Here is a 22666-nt window from a genome sequence, read left to right as displayed (position 1 = left end):
TGATCATAATCTTTAAAAAATTATATAATTTTTATTTCTATTTTACAAAATAATTTTTACTTTTTTTAACAAATATAACATGTTTAAAAGTATTTTGATCATATAATTACAAAACAATAAATAATTATTTAATAATATAACTTAAGGTATAAATTATAAAAATTATTTATTATTTCATAACTATATGGTCAAAATACTTTTAAAAATGTTATATTTATTTAAAACAATTAAAAATTTCTTTTTAAAATAAAAATAACTATTATTTAATTTTTTAAAGAAATGATCATATTTTTTAAAATTTAAAGTTATAAGTATTTAAAAGATATATTTTAACCCATTAATTGTTTTTTTTTAATTTCAATTTAGGTTAACACTATTTTAAAAAAATAATTCTATATATAATTGTAAAGTATATAAACATTACGATTACACAATAGTTATATAATTCACATGTGTAATTGTGAATTAATTTTGAAATTCAAATTTAAATCAAAACATTAAATTTAAATTAATTTTTTTTTATGTATATCTTATATTTTATTTAATTTTTTTAAAATGATTATAAGATAATTACATAATTTATAATTATAAATATATATTTTTTTAATTTTTTCCATAGAAACGCATGTTTTAGATAATCTGTCAAAGGAGACTGCCCACCGATGAATACCCAACCACGTACGGAGTGTGACAGTGAAAAATAAATGAAAACGCAGTTTTTCAGTTTGTTTGGTGGGTCATTAATATCATTTATGACCATCTGTCATAGTTAATGCTTCTTTTTCAACGTGTCTTACTTTTTGATAGCTATGCACATGCATTAGGCAGATGAAGATAAAGAGATTCGACTGCTTTTTCTTTCGATATTATATATCGATCCATCCTTTTTATCTGACAGCACTATTGTCATCTATGATTTTACTTTTCACTCATGGCGGAATCATGCACATGCAGTATGGTTGGGGCCGTGTCCTCATGATGTACCTCTTTTCATTGGCCTCCTCCGTAATTCTTAGTTTTCAAATAATTAAATTCTCGTAAGAGTTTCTGAGTTCTTGAATTATCAATAGGGGAAATATTTTAATTATAAAAAAAATTTATAAAAATAAAAATTATATTAATTTATAAAATTATTTTTATTATAAAATAAATTTAACAAATATAAAATTACTTTAATTTATCGGATTACTTTTTCATTTATGTTGGTCGTGATCCATGTACAAATATCCCAATTTGGATTTTGGATAGTACTTGAAATTTCCGTTCAACTTTCAAAATGGAATGCTTGAGTATTCGCATTGTACTTGTTAGATATTAATTAAATTTTATATAAATGATTTATATTAGACTAGTAAAAATTTATTAATTTAGATTTTGAACGACAGTAATTTTAAAAGAATTTTTAAAGTTAAATAGTCACTATTTACCCATCAAATTTATATTTTATTCACAAATAATCAACAATATTTTATTAAAATAATTTAAAACTTAATTTAATAAACAAGACTATATTATGTTTAGATTTTTCAAAATCATTGTGAGAGTTACATATTCTTTCTTAGTATTTTTCAAAATCATTGTGAGACTATATTAATTTAGAATTTTTAAATTCTAAAATAACTTTTTCAAATTTTTATACTAAATATAATAAATAATTTAATTTTTATTTTACTATTCATAAATTATCTCAACTCATCTATAAACCAAACCTCTCCTCAATATCCCTCATCGTCTCTCCAATTGAGGTAAAACTGTGAGAGTATCCAATGTTATTGCCTAAAATCTTGTCTATCCTTGTCTCTACATTAACTCTCACAGTTTCCAAGCTTGTCCATCCTTATCTTTGAAATATTGATGGATTGAATCGATTAGGTCTCTAGAATGATGTTTTAAAGCAAATTAGGCAAAGGACAGAAAGAACTAAGAAAGAATATGTAACTCTCACAATGATTTTGAAAAATCTAAACATAATATATTTTATGTAAAAATTTAAAAAAATTATAATAATAAGATGAAATGAATTAAGATGAATTTTAAATTCAATCCTTCCTTGAGACTCTAACAATGCTGTCAAGTCAAATCAAGATAGTGACCCAACAGATAAGGAATGCATAAGCTGTCAACCACATTTATGAGGAGATGTAAATCAAAGATCTTATTGTTTTCTTTTACCTTATTTTTAAAATAATAGTAGATACAAATTTTAAATAGATAAATTTTATATAAATTTTTTATAAAATAATAAATCTTATTAATAAAAAATAAATTTTTTATACTTTTTAAAAGTGAATTCTATTTTTTTTTATAATAACTTATATAAAATTTATATATTTAAAGTTTGTACAAATTATTTTTATCATTTTTACGATGTATTCATGGTTAAATACAAGCCTTTGCATTGCCTCAGTGCTCACGTCCCTATCAAAAGAAATAAAATCATTTCTTCTCAAAACACCTCCTTTGGAATGATATTCATGGCTGGTTGATCATTAAATAAGGCAATTGTTTGGGCTTTTTATAACTTTAACGACCTATAAGCTTGTTTTGCTCTATTCTTAGAATAATTGAATTCAATTAGCTAAGGTTATGTGCCGGTATGTGTTAATTAATAATGCGTGTACAAATATTTTTATACCTGACTTTGTTAAAAAGAAAAGGATGGAAATTGATTTAAAAAATATTTATGTTTGTTTAAAAAAAAAAAATTAAAAACAACTTTAAATATGTGTTCTACATACACATAAAATCTATATAAAAATGATGTACTTTCTACTATGATTAATGTAGACATAAATTTATTTTAATATTTTTTTTCTGAATTGCGAAAAAAAGAAAGATTTAAAAAGTTTTTAATTTCATTAAACTCTATAATGAGTTATGAATAAATATATGTGCAGACGTACGGCCTACCATATTGGTCGTGATCCCATTATTATTCCATGTGCAAAAATGAACGCACTGCTCTGGGGAGCAAGGTTAGGTACAGTTTTAAAATGGAGATTGGAATGTAAGTCTAGGTTATTTTAACTTTAAAATTTTTTAAAATTATAAAATTATCCCTTTTAAAATTATGTTTTCTCTCGCTTAAGGACTTTAAATAGAATTTTTTTTTTTAAAATAACTGCACGACACTTATACACTCATGACTACAAATATTATTTCCATTTTTGTCATTTGCTCACTCAGTTTTTCAGTCCGCTTTTTTCACTGTCTGTTCGAAAGTGTTTTTTTCCTCCGATATTTTCTATCAAAATTTAACTTTTTTTATTTTATTATTCGTAAATTATATCAACCCATCTATAAATTCAAATCACTTTTTATTTTTTGTGCATATATATCTTTATTAATTTGATCGACTTTCATAACGTGCACCACCGACCAATTTTAATACCACAGTTTTATCCTAATCATTTATTCCCTTCGAGGAATTAAAAGCACAAATATTTGTTAAAGATTTGTATATTTTAATACTATATTTAATATCGCTCACCCGACCTTCTCTATTTTTCAACCCGACCTGTATTGGCTTTAAAACGAAAACGTATTATAACCATTCCACATATTATAACCGAACCATTCCATATATTATCTGATATTTAACCGATACCTGATTGTTATACCAAAAATAACGTCGTTTTCTCTAAATGTATTATATATCAGAAAAATTCTTTGTTGAAGCCTGCAGTCGCAGCACACTCTACTGCAGCTGAGTGAAAAAAAAAAAAAAAATCTTTTTCACACTCTATTGTTGGTAGAAGCCTCAGCACGTGCTGGATTGAAAAAAAAATAAAAAATTTCTTAAGAGTGTGCTGCGGCTTCTGAGTGTTGCCCAGCATTTTTTTTAAAAAAATACTACGCAGGACTGATGCCCAGAATTTCTCTATATATCATCCAACAATTTGTGGCTGCCTCTTATCTCTCACTCGAACCTCTCCATACTCTTTAGAACTCTCAGACTTGTCTCTCTCTCGTCGCTCTCTCTCTCCGTCTCACTCTCTCGACACTCTCAACTGACTCTTAGAACTCACTCTCTCTTGCGCGCTCTCTCTCTGACTCAGTCTCTCTCGTTCGCTCTCTATTTTAGATTGGATCGTGGGATCTTTTCCTACAAGCACCGAACATCACTGGTTGAAGGTAAGGGACAACACTCTGTGATTTTATCTGATTAGGTGGGTTGATTTTATGAGATGCTAGGTAGGGTTTGTGTGGTAGTTTTTTGTTTTTGGGATTTTATGAGTTATGTTGGTATTTTTATTTTTTGTTTATGTTGCATGTGATTTTTTGGTTCTTCGGTTGACAACATTGTTGGGTTTGTACTGGCCGTTTTAGATCATCTATTATAAACTTTTTTTGGGTTGGCAGGATCAGTACTACGTGTGATTATTGGGAAAGACAAAAGTAGATGGAAGCTGTATTGATCATTTTGTTTCTATTTTTTGGCTCAGGTTGGTGTTCAAAGAAGTGGGTTGAGAACTCTTCCACACAGTGAAGCTATAACATTAGCTGTTGATTGGCACCCGACTTTACCCATTTCCGTTAGTGTATCAGCTGATAACTCGGTATGTGTAACATCTACTTTGTAAATGCTTCTCAGTTCTCACTTCTGCACGTCTTTATGCTAGCTTGGTCATGAGTTAGAGCGTTTAATGAAGATTTTACCTGCTCCGCATCCGAACTGGCTATGTTGTATGTATGTTGTGAATGTTTCTTGTTTGATTATAATCTGATAAGTTTTCATAGATGTTCTTAGTCATTTTTAATATTCCCAAAAATAAAGAGGATTTCGGTTCTTTCTTCTCTGTGCGTTGGTTTAAGTGATAAAAGAAATTAAGGTTTCGTTTATTTTCACAACACATCTTATTTCATCATTATAATTATTTTAAATTTTTAAATAAAATAAAATAAACAATTTAAATATTTACTTTATAAATCATTTAAAATTTATCATATTATTTATATGATTAAGTATAAGAACGTTTTGGAAAGAATAAACACATATAGAGAGTAATTGTACCTTTCCTAACTTTTTCTCCTATATTTTTGTTTTAGGAATTTTCAAACTGATTTTTCTTATGAATATGATTTCATTACATTAAAAATAACTTTGTAATTATGCTAAGATTAATGTATGTATGTAATGTTTTTTCTTCACTATTGAATATTGATTTAGCTATATTCAAAAAGTCCTGTGTAAATACTAAATTTCGTGATTATATCTTTTATTTTTAAATCAAATGTGTTTCCTTTATTGTATATATAAGTGTTCAATCAGTAAATTATTTCTCACTAAGAACAGTATTTGTAATCTATTGAGGGGCTTCTTCTATCCACACCCTCTCCTCTTGAAAATAAAAAAATAAAAGAAGAAGAAGCTAATTTTGCAAGTTTATATGCTACGTTGTTTGCTTCTCTATACACAAGCCTAACACTCCAATCCATTACAACATTAAGAATTCTTCTGGTATATATAATCTGCCCTCACTTATTCACCAATGCTCAAAGCCTTCATTACAAGCTATGAATCACCCTCCAACTCCACCAATGCATTGCTGCTCTCCTTAAAGCCAGAAGCTTATGCTATACACAACTTCACGTGATTATTTCTCCCTCATTTGTTTTGATAATCATTATTATCTCATTTCATCTAATTATTACAACTTTTCTAAATTTTCACACAAAATAAAATAAATAATTTAATTTTTTCAAATCTCAAAATAAAAATAATATTAAAAGAATATATTCTAATAATATTTTATTCAACTTTCAATTTTTATCTTATCTTATCTAGGAAAACAAACTATCTCATCTCATCTAATTATTAAAAATGTCTCATGAATTCTAAACAAAATATAACAAATAATTCAGAAATTTTAAATCTCAAAATAAAAATAAAATTATAATAATATTTTATTCAATTTTTATTCCATATCATCTGTGTAACCAAACAAACCTAAATTTCGGCTTCTAAAATATTACTTTCTCCATTCACGTTCTTACTAGAAACCAGAGCTAAAGGACTAATTACTTCTGAATAGTGAGGCAGCCTCGCGCATAAAATTGAATTCAGTGGTATATTAATGAACTTTAGCAAATAAAGATTAGAAAGTTATACAATTAGGTGACTAAACGACACAATTGATGATCGAGGTGGTTGCATGGTAATTAATCTCCATGAATTGAAGTAGTACTGTCTTATTTTCAAAAATATATGTATGATATATTATATCTATTGATCGGTTTTAAGAAAGGAACAATTAAAACATATATTATATAGCGTGAAAAAAAACCCTAAATTTATTATATATAGGAAAAGAAAAAACAAAAACAGAAGGTCATTTAAAGAAAATAAATGAAATTGATCGGTTTATTTTTTTGCTACATCCATCCGAGCAAAGAAAATGCTTCATAAATTATCAGAAATTGATAAATAGCTTATGTTTATTTGCGAATTTGATTTATAAGTTGATCTCAATTGCGCAGTACACGATCTATCTGCATATAATATAATATAATATATATGCCTAACAGATTAATTGAGTGATATTTAAAAATAAAATATTAAAAAATAAATGAGAATATTTTTATATTCAATCGGAGGCTAATAAAATGAATGATTATTATATTTTCTTTCAGAAGTGGTTTGTTTCTCAGAGCTAGCTTCGTTTGGAATCTAAATTCATCTCAATTCATTATTATAATTTTTTTAAGTTTCAATACAAAATATAATAAATAATTTAATTTTTTTAAATTTTTAAATAATAATAATAATAAATAATAATATTCTAATAATATTTTATCATCTCAATTTAATTCAATTCACTCGGTTTAACATCTAAACGTACTCTTACAGCTAATGGATCCGATCCGTAGGTTATAAAGAACTAAAGCGGAATATATAAAGCTTAATTGAGGCCGTTTGGGAGTTAATCAACTGATATCATTTCAGATATTTAATTTAATTTTAAATTTAAATATTAAATATTTGAGAGTTAATTCATTGATATTAATTTAAAATATTAATTTAATTTTAAATTAAATGTAATATTTAAATATTTAGGTTGTGTTTGGATGTTGAAGTGAGTTGAGTTGAGTGGAGTTGAGATGATAAAATATTATTAAAGTATTATTTTTTAATATTATTATTATTTTGATATTTGAAAAAATTTAATTATTTATTATATTTTATATTAAAATTTGAAAAAATTGTAATGATGAGTCGAAATGAGTTGAGAGATGTTTGGTAACCAGACGAAATCAAACTTTCAAATTATTGAAGTATCTCAACTTAAAATCAATTTATCTCAAACGGACTGGCGCTAAAGCCAACACTAATGAGCCCTTGAGTAGTAGGGGTGAAAACCGACGTCGTCGGCGCGGTTTTTGGGCAAAACCGACGCCGACCGACGTCTGGAAAGTGGATGAGATGCCGACCGTAACCGGTCGATGGCGAGGAGGACACCGATCGAGGCAGTTCTCTGCCGGTTCTCGGTCGGCGTCGGTTCTTTGGCAGTTCTAGTGAGATAATTATGAGAGAGAATGAGAGATGGAGAGATGCATAGGAGAGAGAGAGAGTTACAGAAGAGAGAGGGAGAGAGGGTTGCAGAGGAGAGACTTTCGGGAAGAAGAAGATCGGGGAAGAAGAAAGCTCTTAACGAAACGACGCCGTTTCACGTAAGTTTAAGTGGAACGGCGTCGTTTCAGACTTATTATTTTTTTCTTACGTCCTTAATAAAACGACGACGTTTGGTTTAATGCCAAACGGCGTCGTTTCCAGTATCAGTTGCAGTACTTATTAACTAAAACGGCGCCGTTCAACTTATACTTAAGTGGAATGGCGCCGTTTTGATAAGGGTATATTAAAAAAAAAAAGGATTTTATTATATCGGTCGGTTCGGCGGTCCGGTCCAGCTTCAAACCGAGACCGAACCGCTGAACATCGGTTTCTAGCTATTTCCACCGCACGCCGACCGGTTCTTCACCGGTTCCGGCCGGTTCCTGACTCGGCCGGTCGGTTCGCGTCGGTGGCGGCCGGTGCTATCGGTTTTTGTACAGCCCTATTGAGTAGTACTGTTTGGTTTGACTGCTAGTTGTAAAATTTGTTTTTTTATTTTTTAAATTATTTAAAAAATTTTAAAAAATATATTAATATATTTAAAATTACTTTTTTCATCGTTCGATAAAAAAAACGAACGGTCAAACTGAACGTTATGATTTGTTTAAAATATGTTAATATATTTAAAATTACTTTTTTCATCGTTGGATAAAAAAAACGAACGGTCAAACTGAACGTTATGATTTGGCCGGCATAGTGGACTTTTCCAACGCTAATATATAAGTTAACGACGGGAGGGACTACGAAGCTTTTTCCTATTTTATTATTATTATTATTATTATTATTATTATTATTATTAATCGTACGTGTAACGTGCTTTCTGGGTGATAGCTGGATCAGGAAAACTGGAAAAGAGAAGGTAGGTAGCTGGGTCCTCGATCACGTTGCACTTGACAATTTTTTAATTATTTTAAAAAATGTTACTTTAGCTATTTTATTTATCTTCTCATTTTAACATTTTATATATTTTAATTTTATTTTAATTTTTATTTAATAATTAAAAAAATGATTATTAAATTATTAATATTTTTTTAAAATATTTTAAAATGATAAAAAAATATATAAATAAAAAAATAATTTTAAACTAACGGTGAAAAGAGCAGCCGGCAGCACCGCTCAATCTTCAATGGTCAAAATGAGCTGCCGGCGTTCTTTGTTGGGCACTTTTGTTGTCATTCAAGCTTTTCGAATACCGACTTTGACCACTGGGATCGATGCATTACCGATGTCCGAGATCTAATTTGACCATTCAAACATTGTAACGTATAAATATCAAATAATTTAATATATAACAAATTATATTATTGTATGCATTTTATATAATAAATATTACTTTTTTTATTAGATGTATTTAATTAAAAAATTAATTCATTATTTTATATATAAAAAATATTTTTTTAAATATTTTTTAAAAAAACTATAATATAATATAAGCTTTTAGATAAAAAAAGACTAATCTTCACATTATCTTTTTCTTAAAAAAAATTTAATAATATAACCTTTTGTATAAAAAAAAACGTTGCTTACATAATTAGTATTGTTAATTCTACCACTAATTTCATGATAAATGCATATTCTCATATATACATGATTCTTATTAAATATTAATTAACTATCTACATGGAAATTAATACTAAGTGCATGCATGAATTTCAGTCATTGAACATGTGATAAGTAAATGTTTTTTTAATAATCAAAATTAAAATTGCAATTGATCCTATCATATTAGTGATTAAAGAAGTATTTTTAATGATATTATAATTTTTTTAAATATATAAAAAATAAATTAAAAAAAATTACTCTCGAAAAATTCGTGCACATCCTCGAGATGTAGCACAGCTCCTCCCATTTTGTTTCAAGAATAGAAAAATCGTTAAGAATATAAATATATCTTTTAGAAGAAAAATAAATTCACAAAATATAAATTGCAAAATCGTTAATATGTAAATATACTTTTATAATATCTAACGCTTTTTGTATATATCGCAACTGTCATTAGTCTTTGAAAATTATATGGTCGGCAAAGACTTTTTGGTTTGATGGGTGGTTGTTAATTGCATCCAAAAAAAAAAAAAACCAAAACAAACGACTGGTGGATGGTTTTTTTCTCTCCATTGGCTCTTTAGTTTTTGTTGGTCGTGATCTGCTCGTTTCTATCCTTGATTCATTGTTCACGTTGGCTGCTATAGCCATTTTACCCTATGCGCTGCTCCAAAAGTTGGACTTACGAACACTGACCCTTGGCGTTTTAAAATCGATTCCATTATTGAGCGTCATTGTTTTGCAGTCTTCATATTTCAGAGCAGCAAAAGAGAGGTACGTACGTACGTGCTTCAATACTCTTCCCACCAATCACCATAAAGATTCAGTACTCATATGTCCAACTTCGCATTATTATGTTTAATTAAATTCTTTCAGATCGATATATGATATTTTAGATGTTGCATCTGGATGATTCATCGGTTGTGTTCGTAATATACATTTTACTTATGCAGCTGCTAAAAAAAAAAAGACTTTGACTAGAGGCTGACGAAGAAAGTGATGCATTTGTGAAAGAGTAACCGAGAGTGGTTGATCATCCTTTCTCTGTTCCTGCCTTTTGGCATATTGATAATTGTCATTTCTCTTCTCTTCTTTTTCTTTTTTCTGGTTTTTGGTGAAAAGCTTTCTCGATGCGTTCTTGGGTTGTTGTTCTACTTCCGTGATTCATTTTAGTACTGATCCGTCTTTGCTGCAATATCCCACTCCCAACTCTGTTTTTGGTCTGGTATCTACATTGATGTTGTGGAATCAAAACCCCGCCGCCTATTTTTCATCTTTCTCTTTGCCAAATTTGGTTTCCAACTTCATCCTATTAACTCTTTACTCCAGCCTCTAGTCCATCAATGTCCTAAGGAGAGGTACTCAAATTTATTTCTTTGTTTTTCCTCGTGCTTTATTGCCATCGCAGTTTCAACTTCTATATCTTTTTTGTTTTTCATCAGTTTGTTTGAGTTCAAAAATTTTATAAAACAAAAATTCCAAAAATTTTATAAAACAAAAATTCCCTAAAAAAAAGTTAAGAGGAAGCTGGTGACGGACCGTGGCATACAAGAATGGATATCGTTATTGCAGTTGCAGCAGAAATTACAAAGTACACTATTAGACCAGTTGGACAGTGGCTATGTTATTCATGTCACTACAAGAGCAACATGGAGAATCTGAAGGAGCTGGAGAAGACGTTGCGTGATGCTAAGAACAGGGTTCAACACGACGTTGACACTGCTTCAAATAACGGCGATGAAATTCACAATGATGTAAAAACGTGGTTGTCAAAGGTGGATGGTATGATACATCAATTGGCCACCAAGGAACTTGGTGGAGGTGAAGAAGAAGAGGAATCGAGGAACTCTAATGCGTCATGCCTGAACTTGAAGCAACGACATCAGATAAGCCGGGAAGCAAAGGAGATGGTGGATAATATTACAAAACTTCTTAAAGAAAAGCCAAACCTCGTCGACGGAGTTTCCTATCGTCCTGCTGCTCAAGAAATAGTGACTCCAACAAACGTGGATTACATGACTTTGGATTCGAGGATATTAATTACGAAGAGAATTATGGCGGCATTGGGAGATGCTAATATCAACAAGATCGGCGTGTGGGGGTCACCTGGAGTTGGAAAGAGTACACTTATGAAAGAAATTTTCAAGAAAGCCAAGGAAGAAAGCTTCTTCGATGAGGTGGCTAAGGCAAATGTGACAGACAGCCCAAACCTAAGTCGAATTCAAGAAGAAATTGCAGACATGCTAGATCTAAAGCTTGATCCTAATTGTAAAACTGAAATGGTAAGAGCAGGCCATCTACGGGCGAGGTTAGAAAAAGACAAGGAGAAAAAGATACTTGTTATCTTGGATGATATATGGAAGCGACTTGATTTGGAGGAAATAGGAATTATTCCTTCCGAAAGATGCAAAGTACTACTCACATCCAGAGATCGACATGTACTATCTTCTGAGATGGTCACCGAAGAGAACAACTTTAAACTCGACATTTTAGGAGAACAAGAAGCATGGAACTTATTCGAAAAGATGGCAGGTGATTCTGTCAAAGATGATCTTGATTTGCGAAACGAAGCAATTAAGGTAGCTACAGCATGTGGAGGTCTTCCTATTGCACTTGTAACAGTTTCTAGGGCATTAAAGGATCATAAGAATTTGAAAATTTGGAAGGATGCCTTGGAGCAACTAACAAGACCCCCTCCAGAACATGACACAGAAATATGGTCACCCGTATATACTTGTATACAACTGAGCTATAAACATCTTGTTGGAAGAGAGCTCCAATCCCTCTTTTTGCTTTGTGCTCGACAAGGTTACTACATTTCCTATCGGGACTTGTTGAGATATGGTTTCAGTCTGTGTTTATTCCATGGCATTCATACATTGGATGGAGCAAGAAACAGACTAGAATATTTAGTTAGCAAGCTCCAAGATGCTTGTTTGCTTCTACAAAGTCCTCGTAGCTCAGAGGAATTTTACATGCATGATGTTGTTCGTCACGTCGCTACAAACATTGCGTCAAATGATCATAATATGTTTGTCATGAGAGGCGATGGTGGGCCAAAAACATGGCCAAATGTGGATTCACTAAAAAGATGCGAGGCGCTCTCTATTCATGGTGGAGAGCATATCCATAAATATCCCAATAAAATAGAATCTCCTAAATTAAGATACTTTCATGTCCAGTGTAAACCTCGATATCCGGAAACCCCAAGCAGCTCCTTGCAAGGGATGGACAAGCTTGAAGACATTTTCTTCCAAGGGATGGAGAAGCTCGAAGTTTTGAGTTTGACAAATATACAACTTTCATCACTTTTGCCACTTGCAAACCTACAAACATTGTGTCTAGATGGATGTAAGTTGGAAGATATTCATTGGATTGGAAAACTCAAGACTTTAGTAATTCTTAGTCTTGCTAGTTCTGACATTTCAAACTTGCCAGGAGAAATAGGGTCATTGACTGGTTTGCGGTTATTGGATTTGACCAATTGTTCCGAACTTAAAGTGATTCCTCCTAATGTCTTGTCAAGCTTGGTCAAGTTAGAAGAATTGTATATGCGAAACATCAAAGTCCAATGGGAGGTTGAAGGACCCAATAATGAAGGAAAAAATGCTAGCCTTGCAGAGCTAAAGCATTTGTCAGATTTGATCACCTTAGAGATAGATATTATTGAAGTTGCCAACAAGCTACCGAAAGATTTGTTTTCAAAAGAGCTTGAGAGATACAAGATACGCATTGGAGATGGCCAGGATGGGCATCACATTTTTTATATGGCCGCCTTCTCAAGAACGTTAGAACTCAAACTGAATATGAGCAACTTCCAATTGGACTTTGGGATCAAAATGCTACTGAAGGGGACAGAATATCTTTATTTAGACGAGTCGAACAGTACTAAGAGTGTCTTATATGAATTAGATAGAGAAGATTTTCAACAACTGAAGCATCTCCATATCCAAAATAATGATATTATTATGCATCTCTCTGAGTTGAGGACATCCTTCAAATACTTGAAAGTTTTAGAGGTGGATAACTGTGAGAAATTAAGATTTATCTTCTCATTATCGATAGCCAGAGGCCTTTCACTACTTGAAGAATTGAGGATAAGAAGATGCAACAACTTGGGTGCAATATTCGTGAAAGAAGAAGAAGATCACGGAATAGAAGAGGTGTTTTGTCGACTGCAAACCTTGGAGCTATGGGATCTTCCAAAGCTCGTGAGCTTCTTAAGCACAAGAGAAACCAATTCGGAAGGCAACAACCATGATCTTCAGGTGCCGCTTCTACATCATCAGGTACATTTACACAAGTCCATGTAAATCATTTGTCAAGCACACCATAAGCATAAACATGATTTAGTTGGCATTCCCCGTGCCCAGAGTATAATTGCATGCGCCGCTGTTAGGTTGTGGCGGAAGAAGCCAGCTTAGTCTTGGGGTATAAAAGTTAAATTTGAAAACAAAAATAAGATGGGACTTGCATGTCTAAAATGATTTTGAAATAAAAAAACTGATTACATAATAATGAAATTAATTTGACATATTTTCCAAGTGTTTTTAAAGACAATACAATCAAAAGTATTTTTAATATGAAAAGGGTTGTAATAGGTTTATAAAATAAAAAATAAAAGAAAGTGATTAGATGGCTCACTAGAATACGAGGAAGATGTTTCTAACATTACATAGGTAATAGATATCATTTTTTTTAATAAAACAAATTAAGGACTAAAAACAGAGTCAAAAGAAAGAAGTACTCTATATCAAAAGGCTTGGAATATTTATTATATATATAATGAAGTATAGTTAGACAGTGTTCTTTAATTCGAGACCAAATTGTAGAAATTGGCTCAAGTGGTATGAGCATTCATCTTAATGGTATGTTCCTCCAAAATTTGTTTAATTTCTTGAGTGTAAATAACTTTTAGGAATTATCGTACTGGAAATTCTTCCTTGATAGGTTATATGAAGTACACATAAAAAGCTTTGTTAAGGACATGTGCATTGTCAAAATTAGTCGGGACTTAATTCCCGACAGTTGGTCCAATAAAAAAAATTATAGCTAATAATGCACTTGTTCTCCTGTTTAATTTTGCCTATTTTCAAATTTGAAGCACTGAAATCTTGAGCGTCTTTAACTTATAATATGAGGGACTTAATCCTGCAGCTTTCCTTCCCAAGTTTGAAAGAACTGCATCTGCAACACCTGCCCAAAATAAAGCATGTTTGGAGTAATGTTAATGGATGTGAGAGTTTGAAAAGTCTAACGCATTTGAAGTCTCTCAAGATAACAAATTGTGGGGTGCTGGAGGAAATTGTCCAGAGAGAAGACGGGATAGATCCAACATCAACGAGGCTTTTATTCCCCAACCTAACTTTGCTAAGCCTTGATGAGCTGCCAAAACTCAAGTGGTTTTTCCAAGGGGTGTGTACTTTGGAATCGTCGTCATCCAAGGAATTACATGAGCAGGGAGGCACACTTTTCAGGCTTGAAGAGGTAACACCGTAATAGTCCAATCAATCTCTCTCTATCTTAAAATTTAGAGCAATAGAACTGCTCATTGATTTATTTTGGATTAATGGTACAATTATTGTCCAATTATTTTAAAAAATAGTAAAATTTATTACTAAAAAGACTGATAATTGATATAATAATGGATTAGAGATGCATGCGCACTGTTTTTAAGAAAGAGTGGTTTATTATTAGAATATTAATTTTTTATATGTATTCTATATTTATTTACTTTTTTTAAAAGTAATATACAACGCTTACACATTTCATGATTGTAAATATTATTTTTTTATTAAAAAATCAAATTTTTTCATATAAATTCTATATTATCTTTTTCAAAATAATTACGCACTAAAAAACTCTCTTTATTTTGCCATATGTAATGCTACATCAAATGAGAATAGGGACTTAAAAGGTATCGGTGTTATATTTTATTGTTTTTTATTAAAACATTTTTGTGAATATTTAAAAAAATATTATACAATAAACGTACAAATGGTTTTTTTTTTTTAATAAAAAACACTACCGTACACTTTATCAGTACATTTTGTATGTGAAAGTAAATTTTCCAAACATTTCTATGTAAATCTATATCTATAGATTCTCTTTCTCTCTCTCGTGGATTTTTTAAGGAAAAAGCTAAAGTGACTTGGGTCTTAATGATGGGTACAACGGTCTTTTTCTTTTTTTTTTCTTCTTTTTAACTTAATGATTAAGATAATATTACTTTAATGACGCTTCTAATTCATGTATTCTAGGCTCAAAGTTTCTAGGCTAATATATATGACACTCTCATTTGTTTTTACAAACAAGATGAGATGAAATAAATTAAGATAAAAGTTAAAAAATTAAATAAATTATTATTAGAATAAATTATTTTAATATTATTTTTATTTTGAGATTTGAAAAAATTGAATTGTTTATTTAATTTTGTATAGGAATTTGTAAAAATTATAATGATTATATTGAATAATATGAGAATAGTTGTGAAAACAAACAAGCTTGATTTGAATAGTGAATTAAGAGATGAAAATTAAAAATTGAATAAAATATTGTTAGAGTATTATTTTTTAATATTATTTTTATTTTGATATTTGAAAATATTGAATCTTTTATTTTATTTTGTTTGAAAGTTTGAAAAAAATGTAAGAAAAAAAAGTTAGAAAGTTTGAAGACACCATAGTCTTGAGTCATAAATGTTAGATTTGAAAAAATAAGATGGAACTTTTCTAAAATAGTTTTCAAATAAAAAAGCTCATTGCATAAATATGGAATTTGACATATTTTTGTCAACTATTATAGCATCGCAAATGAATATTTACAATGGCATGATATAATGACTTTGTATCCTTGGGAGCTCCGTTGAGAATACGAGGAAGATGTTTCTAAAATTACATAGGTGATAGATATCATTTTTCTTAATAAAACAAATTAAGGACTAAAATCAGAGTCAAAAGAAAGAAGTACTCTATATCAAAAGGCTTGGAATATATTATATATATATATATATATAATAAAGTATAGTTAGACAATGTCCTTTAATAGTATGTTCCTTCGAAATTTAAAGTTTAAATTATTGAGTGTAAATAACTTTTAGGAATTATTGTCTTGGGAAACCTTTCCTTGAGTAAACTTTTACTCGAGTTATATGAAATACACATAAAAAAGGACATGTGCGTCCTCGAAATTAGTTGGAACTCAATTCTCAATAGTTGGTCCAATAAAAAAAAATTATAGCTAATAATAAACTTGTTCCCCTGTTTAATTTTTCCTATTTTCAAATTCAAAGCACTGAAATCTTAGTTTTTAACTAACATGATGGACTTAATCCTGCAGTTTTCCTTCCCTAGTTTGAAAACCCTGCAGCTGGTAGGTCTGCCCAAAATAAAGCATGTTTGGAGTAAAGAAATCTTCAGGTTTCCAGATCTACTTACTTTACGTGTTGCCAGATGTGAGAATTTGAAAAGTTTGTTTCCAGCAGCCGTAGTGGCAACAAGTCTAACGCAATTGAAGTATCTCGATATGAGAAATTGTAAGGTACTCGAGGAAATTGTCCAGAGAGAAGACGGGACGGATCCAACAACGAGGTTTTTACTCACTAGCCTAACTTTGCTAAGCCTTCATGGGTTGCCAAAACTCAAGCGGTTTTTTCAAGGGGTGCATACTTTGGAATCGTCGTCATCTAAGGAATTACATGAGCAGGGAGGCACACTTTTCGGGGTTAATGAGGTAACACCATAACAGTTCGATCAACCTCTCTCTATCTTAAAATTTAGAGCAATAGAGCTGCACATTGATTTATTTTGGATTAATGGTACAATTATTGTCCAGTTATTTTAAAAAATAGTAAAATTTATTATTAAAAAGAGTGATATTAGATATAGTAATGGATTAGAGATGCATGCGCACTATTTTTAAGAAAGAGTGGTTTATTATTAGAATATTAATTTTTCATATGTATTCTATATTTATTTACTTTTTTCAAAAGTAATGTATAACGCTTATACAAGTCATGATTGTAAATATTATTTTTTTATTAAAAAATCATTTTTTTTCGTATAAATTCTATATTATATTTTTCAAAATAATTGCGCACTTAAAAATTCTCTATATTTTGCCATATGTAACGCTACATCAAACGAGAATAGGGACTTAAAATGTATCGGTGTTACATTTTTTTGTTTTTTATTAAAACATTTTTGTGAATATTTAAAAAAATATTAAATAATAAACATACAAATGCTTTTTTTTTTAATAAAAAACACTACCGTACATTTTATCAGTACATTTTGTATGTGAAAGTAAATTTTCCAAAATTTCTATATAAATCTATGTCTATAGATTCTCTCTCTCTCTCTCTCGTGGATTTTTTTAGGAAAAAGCTAAAGTGACTTGGGTCTTGATAATGGGTACAACAATCTTTTTTTTTTTTTTCCTTCTTTTTAACTTAATGATTAAGATAATATTTCTTTAATGACGCTTCTAATTCATGTATTCTAGGCTCAAAGCTTCTAGGCTAATATATATGACACGCTCATTTGTTTCTACAAATGAGATGAGATGAAATTAATTAAGATAAAAGTTAAAAATTGAATAAATTATTATTAGAATAAATTATTTTAATATTATTTTTATTTTGAGATTTGAAAAAATTGAATTGTTTATTTAATTTTGTATAGGAATTTGTAAAAATTATAATGATTATATTGAATAATATGAGAATAGTTGTGAAAACAAACAAGCTTGATTTGAATAGTGAATTAAGAGATGAAAATTAAAAATTGAATAAAATATTGTTAGAGTATTATTTTTTAATATTATTTTTATTTTGATATTTGAAAATATTGAATTTTTTATTTTATTTTGTTTGAAAGTTTGAAAAAAATGTAAGAAAAAAAAGTTAGAAAGTTTGAAGACACCATAGTCTTGAGTCATAAATGTTAGATTTGAAAAAATAAGATGAAACTTTTCTAAAATAGTTTTCAAATAAAAAAGCTCATTGCATAAATATGGAATTTGACATATTTTTGTGAACTATTATAGCATCGCAAATGAATATTTACAATGGCATGATATAATGACTTTGTATCCTTGGGAGCTCCGTTGAGAATACGAGGAAGATGTTTCTAAAATTACATAGGTAATAGATATCATTTTTCTTAATAAAACAAATTAAGGACTAAAATCAGAGTCAAAAGAAAGAAGTACTCTATATCAAAAGGCTTGGAATATATTATATATATATATATATATAATAAAGTATAGTTAGACAATGTCCTTTAATAGTATGTTCCTTCGAAATTTAAAGTTTAAATTATTGAGTGTAAATAACTTTTAGGAATTATTGTCTTGGGAAACCTTTCCTTGAGTAAACTTTTACTCGAGTTATATGAAATACACGTAAAAAAGGACATGTGCGTCCTCGAAATTAGTTGGAACTTAATTCTCAATAGTTGGTCCAATAAAAAAAAATTATAGCTAATAATAAACTTGTTCCCCTGTTTAATTTTTCCTATTTTCAAATTCAAAGCACTGAAATCTTGAGTTTTTAACTAACATGATGGACTTAATCCTGCAGTTTTCCTTCCCTAATTTGAAAACCCTGCAGCTGGTAGGTCTGCCCAAAATAAAGCATGTTTGGAGTAAAGAAATCTTCAAGTTTCCAGATCTACTTGATTTATATGTTGCCAGATGTGAGAATTTGAAAAGTTTGTTTCCAGCAGCCGCAGTGGCTACAAGTCTAACGCAATTGAAGTCTCTCAATATAAGAAATTGTGAGGTACTGGAGGAAATTGTCCAGAGAAAAGACGGGACGGATCCAACAACGAGGATTTTATTCACTAGCCTAACTTTGCTAAGCCTTGATGGGTTGCCAAAACTCAAGCGGTTTTTTCAAGGGGTGCATAATTTGGAATCGTCGTCATCTAAGGAATTACATGAGCAGGGAGGCACACTTTTCGGGGTTAATGAGGTAACACAGTAACAGTTCGATCAACCTCTCTCTATCTTAAAATTTAGAGCAATAGAACTGCTCATTGATTTATTTTGGATTAATGGTACAATTATTGTCCAGTTATTTTAAAAAATAGTAAAATTTTTTATTAAAAAGAGTGATATTAGATATAGTAATGGATTAGAGATGCATGCGCACTATTTTTAAGAAAGAGTGGTTTATTTTTAGAATATTAATTTTTCATATGTATCCTATATTTATTTACTTTTTTCAAAAGTAATGTATAACGCTTACACATTTCATGATTGTAAATATTATTTTTTTATTAAAAAATCATTTTTTTTTCGTATAAATTCTATATTATCTTTTTAAAATAATTGCGCACTTAAAAATTCTCTATATTTTGCCATATGTAACGCTACATCAAACGAGAATAGGGACTTAATGTATCGGTGTTACATTTTTTTGTTTTTTATTAAAACATTTTTGTGAATATTTAAAAAAATATTAAATAATAAACATACAAATGCTTTATTGTTTAATAAAAAACACTACCGTACATTTTATCAGTACATTTTGTATGTGAAAGTAAATTTTCCAAAATTTCTATATAAATCTATGTCTATAGATTCTCTCTCTCTCTCATGGATTTTTTAAGGAAAAAGCTAAAGTGACTTGGGTCTTGATAATGGGTACAACAATCTTTTTTTTTTTTCCTTCTTTTTAACTTAATGATTAAGATAATATTTCTTTAATGACGCTTCTAATTCATGTATTCTAGGCTCAAAGCTTCTAGGCTAATATATATGACACGCTCATTTGTTTCTACAAATGAGATGAGATGAAATTAATTAAGATAAAAGTTAAAAATTGAATAAATTATTATTAGAATAAATTATTTTAATATTATTTTTATTTTGAGATTTGAAAAAATTGAATTGTTTATTTAATTTTGTATAGGAATTTGTAAAAATTATGATGATTATATTGAATAATATGAGAATAATTGTGAAAACAAACAAGCTTGATTTGAATAGTGAATTAAGAGATGAAAATTAAAAATTGAATAAAATATTGTTAGAGTATTATTTTTTAATATTATTTTTATTTTGATATTTGAAAATATTGAATTTTTTATTTTATTTTGTTTGAAAGTTTGAAAAAAATGTAAGAAAAAAAAGTTAGAAAGTTTGAAGACACCATAGTATAATTGCATGCGCCTCTGTTAGGTTGTGGCGGAAGACGCCAACTTAGTCTTGGGGCATAAAAGTTAAATTTGAAAACAAAAATAAGATGGGACTTGCATGTCTAAAATGATTTTGAAATAAAAAAACTGATTACATAATAATGAAATTAATTTGACATATTTTCCAAGTTTTTAAAGACAATACAATCAAAAGTCTTTTTAATATGTAAAGGGTTGTAATAGGTTTATAAAATAAAAAAATAAAACAAAGTGATTAGATGGCTCACTAGAATACGAGGAAGATGTTTCTAAAATTACATAGGTAATAGATATCAGTTTTTTTAATAAAACAAATTAAGGACTAAAAACAGAGTCAAAAGAAAGAAGTACTCTATATCAAAAGGCTTGGAATATTATATATATATATATATATATATATATATATAATGAAGTATAGTTAGACAGTGTCCTTTAATTCGAGACCAACTTATAGAAATTGGCTCAAGTGGCATGAGCATTCATCTTAATGGTATGTTCCTCCTAAATTTATTTAATTTCTTGAGTGTAAATAACTTTTAGGAATTATCGTACTGGAAATTCTTCCTTGATAGGTTATATGAAGTACACATAAAAAGCTTTGTTAAGGACATGTGCATTGTCAAAATTAGTCGGGACTTAATTCCCGACAGTTGGTCCAATAAAAAAAATTATAGCTAATAATGCACTTGTTCTCCTGTTTAATTTTGCCTATTTTCAAATTTGAAGCACTGAAATCTTGAGCGTCTTTAACTTATAATATGAGGGACTTAATCCTGCAGCTTTCCTTCCCAAGTTTGAAAGAACTGCATCTGCAACACCTGCCCAAAATAAAGCATGTTTGGAGTAATGTTAATGGATGTGAGAGTTTGAAAAGTCTAACGCATTTGAAGTCTCTCAAGATAACAAATTGTGGGGTGCTGGAGGAAATTGTCCAGAGAGAAGACGGGATAGATCCAACATCAACGAGGCTTTTATTCCCCAACCTAACTTTGCTAAGCCTTGATGAGCTGCCAAAACTCAAGTGGTTTTTCCAAGGGGTGTGTACTTTGGAATCGTCGTCATCCAAGGAATTACATGAGCAGGGAGGCACACTTTTCAGGCTTGAAGAGGTAACACCGTAATAGTCCAATCAATCTCTCTCTATCTTAAAATTTAGAGCAATAGAACTGCTCATTGATTTATTTTGGATTAATGGTACAATTATTGTCCAATTATTTTAAAAAATAGTAAAATTTATTACTAAAAAGACTGATAATTGATATAATAATGGATTAGAGATGCATGCGCACTGTTTTTAAGAAAGAGTGGTTTATTATTAGAATATTAATTTTTTATATGTATTCTATATTTATTTACTTTTTTTAAAAGTAATATACAACGCTTACACATTTCATGATTGTAAATATTATTTTTTTATTAAAAAATCAAATTTTTTCATATAAATTCTATATTATCTTTTTCAAAATAATTACGCACTAAAAAACTCTCTTTATTTTGCCATATGTAATGCTACATCAAATGAGAATAGGGACTTAAAAGGTATCGGTGTTATATTTTATTGTTTTTTATTAAAACATTTTTGTGAATATTTAAAAAAATATTAAATAATAAACATACAAATGCTTTTTTTTTTAATAAAAAACACTACCGTACACTTTATCAGTACATTTTGTATGTGATAGTAAATTTTCCAAAAATTTCTATGTAAATCTATGTCTATAGATTCTCTCTCTCTCTCTCTCTCTCGTGGATTTTTTAAGAAAAAAGCTAAAGTGACTAGGGTCTTGATGATGGGTACAACAATCTTTTTCTTTTTTTTTTTTCTTCTTTTTAACTTAATGATTAAGATAATATTTCTTTAATGACGCTTCTAATTCATGTATTCTAGGCTCAAAGTTTCTAGGCTAATATATATGACACTCTCATTTGTTTTTATAAACGAGATGAGATGAAATAAATTAAGATAAAAGTTAAAAAATTAAATAAATTATTATTAAATTAAATTATTTTAATATTATTTTTATTTTGAGATTTGAAAAAATTGAATTGTTTATTTAATTTTGTATAGAAATTTGTAAACATTATAATGATTATATGAGATAAGATGAGAATAGTTGTGAAAACAAACAAGCTTGATTTGAATAGTGAATTAAGAGATGAAAATTAAAAATTGAATAAAATATTGTTAGAGTATTATTTTTTAATATTATTTTTATTTTGATATTTGAAAATATTGAATTTTTTATTTTATTTTGTTTGAAAGTTTGAAAAAAATGTAAGAAAAAAAAGTTAGAAAGTTTGAAGACACCATAGTCTTGAGTCATAAATGTTA

The 22666-nt window shown here is 29.1% G+C and overlaps 2 protein-coding genes across 3 annotated transcripts in view; both read left to right on the top strand.

Moving 5' to 3' along the window:
* The first annotated feature begins 3906 nt into the window (after positions 1-3906).
* The window catches only part of LOC109004516 (probable disease resistance protein At4g27220), a 963953-nt gene continuing 945193 nt past the window's right edge, over positions 3907-22666 (top strand). For both annotated transcript variants that reach the window (XR_004802254.1, XM_035693283.1), the window contains exons 1-2: positions 3907-4134; positions 4446-4559. The gene's annotated coding sequence lies outside the window, so the exon portion shown is untranslated. The remainder of the gene's footprint in view (positions 4135-4445; positions 4560-22666) is intronic.
* Positions 10708-22666, top strand: part of LOC108981814 — a 33942-nt gene continuing 21983 nt past the window's right edge. Inside the window, exons 1-5 of the mRNA XM_035692861.1 lie at positions 10708-13443; positions 14312-14641; positions 16493-16885; positions 18735-19127; positions 21114-21443. Coding sequence (XP_035548754.1) covers positions 10708-13443; positions 14312-14641; positions 16493-16885; positions 18735-19127; positions 21114-21443 — 4182 coding nt within the window. The remainder of the gene's footprint in view (positions 13444-14311; positions 14642-16492; positions 16886-18734; positions 19128-21113; positions 21444-22666) is intronic.

Source organism: Juglans regia, chromosome 8 (genome assembly GCF_001411555.2).
Source record: "Juglans regia cultivar Chandler chromosome 8, Walnut 2.0, whole genome shotgun sequence".
Taxonomy (NCBI): domain Eukaryota; kingdom Viridiplantae; phylum Streptophyta; class Magnoliopsida; order Fagales; family Juglandaceae; genus Juglans; species Juglans regia.
This window is presented reverse-complemented; position numbering and strand designations above follow the sequence as displayed.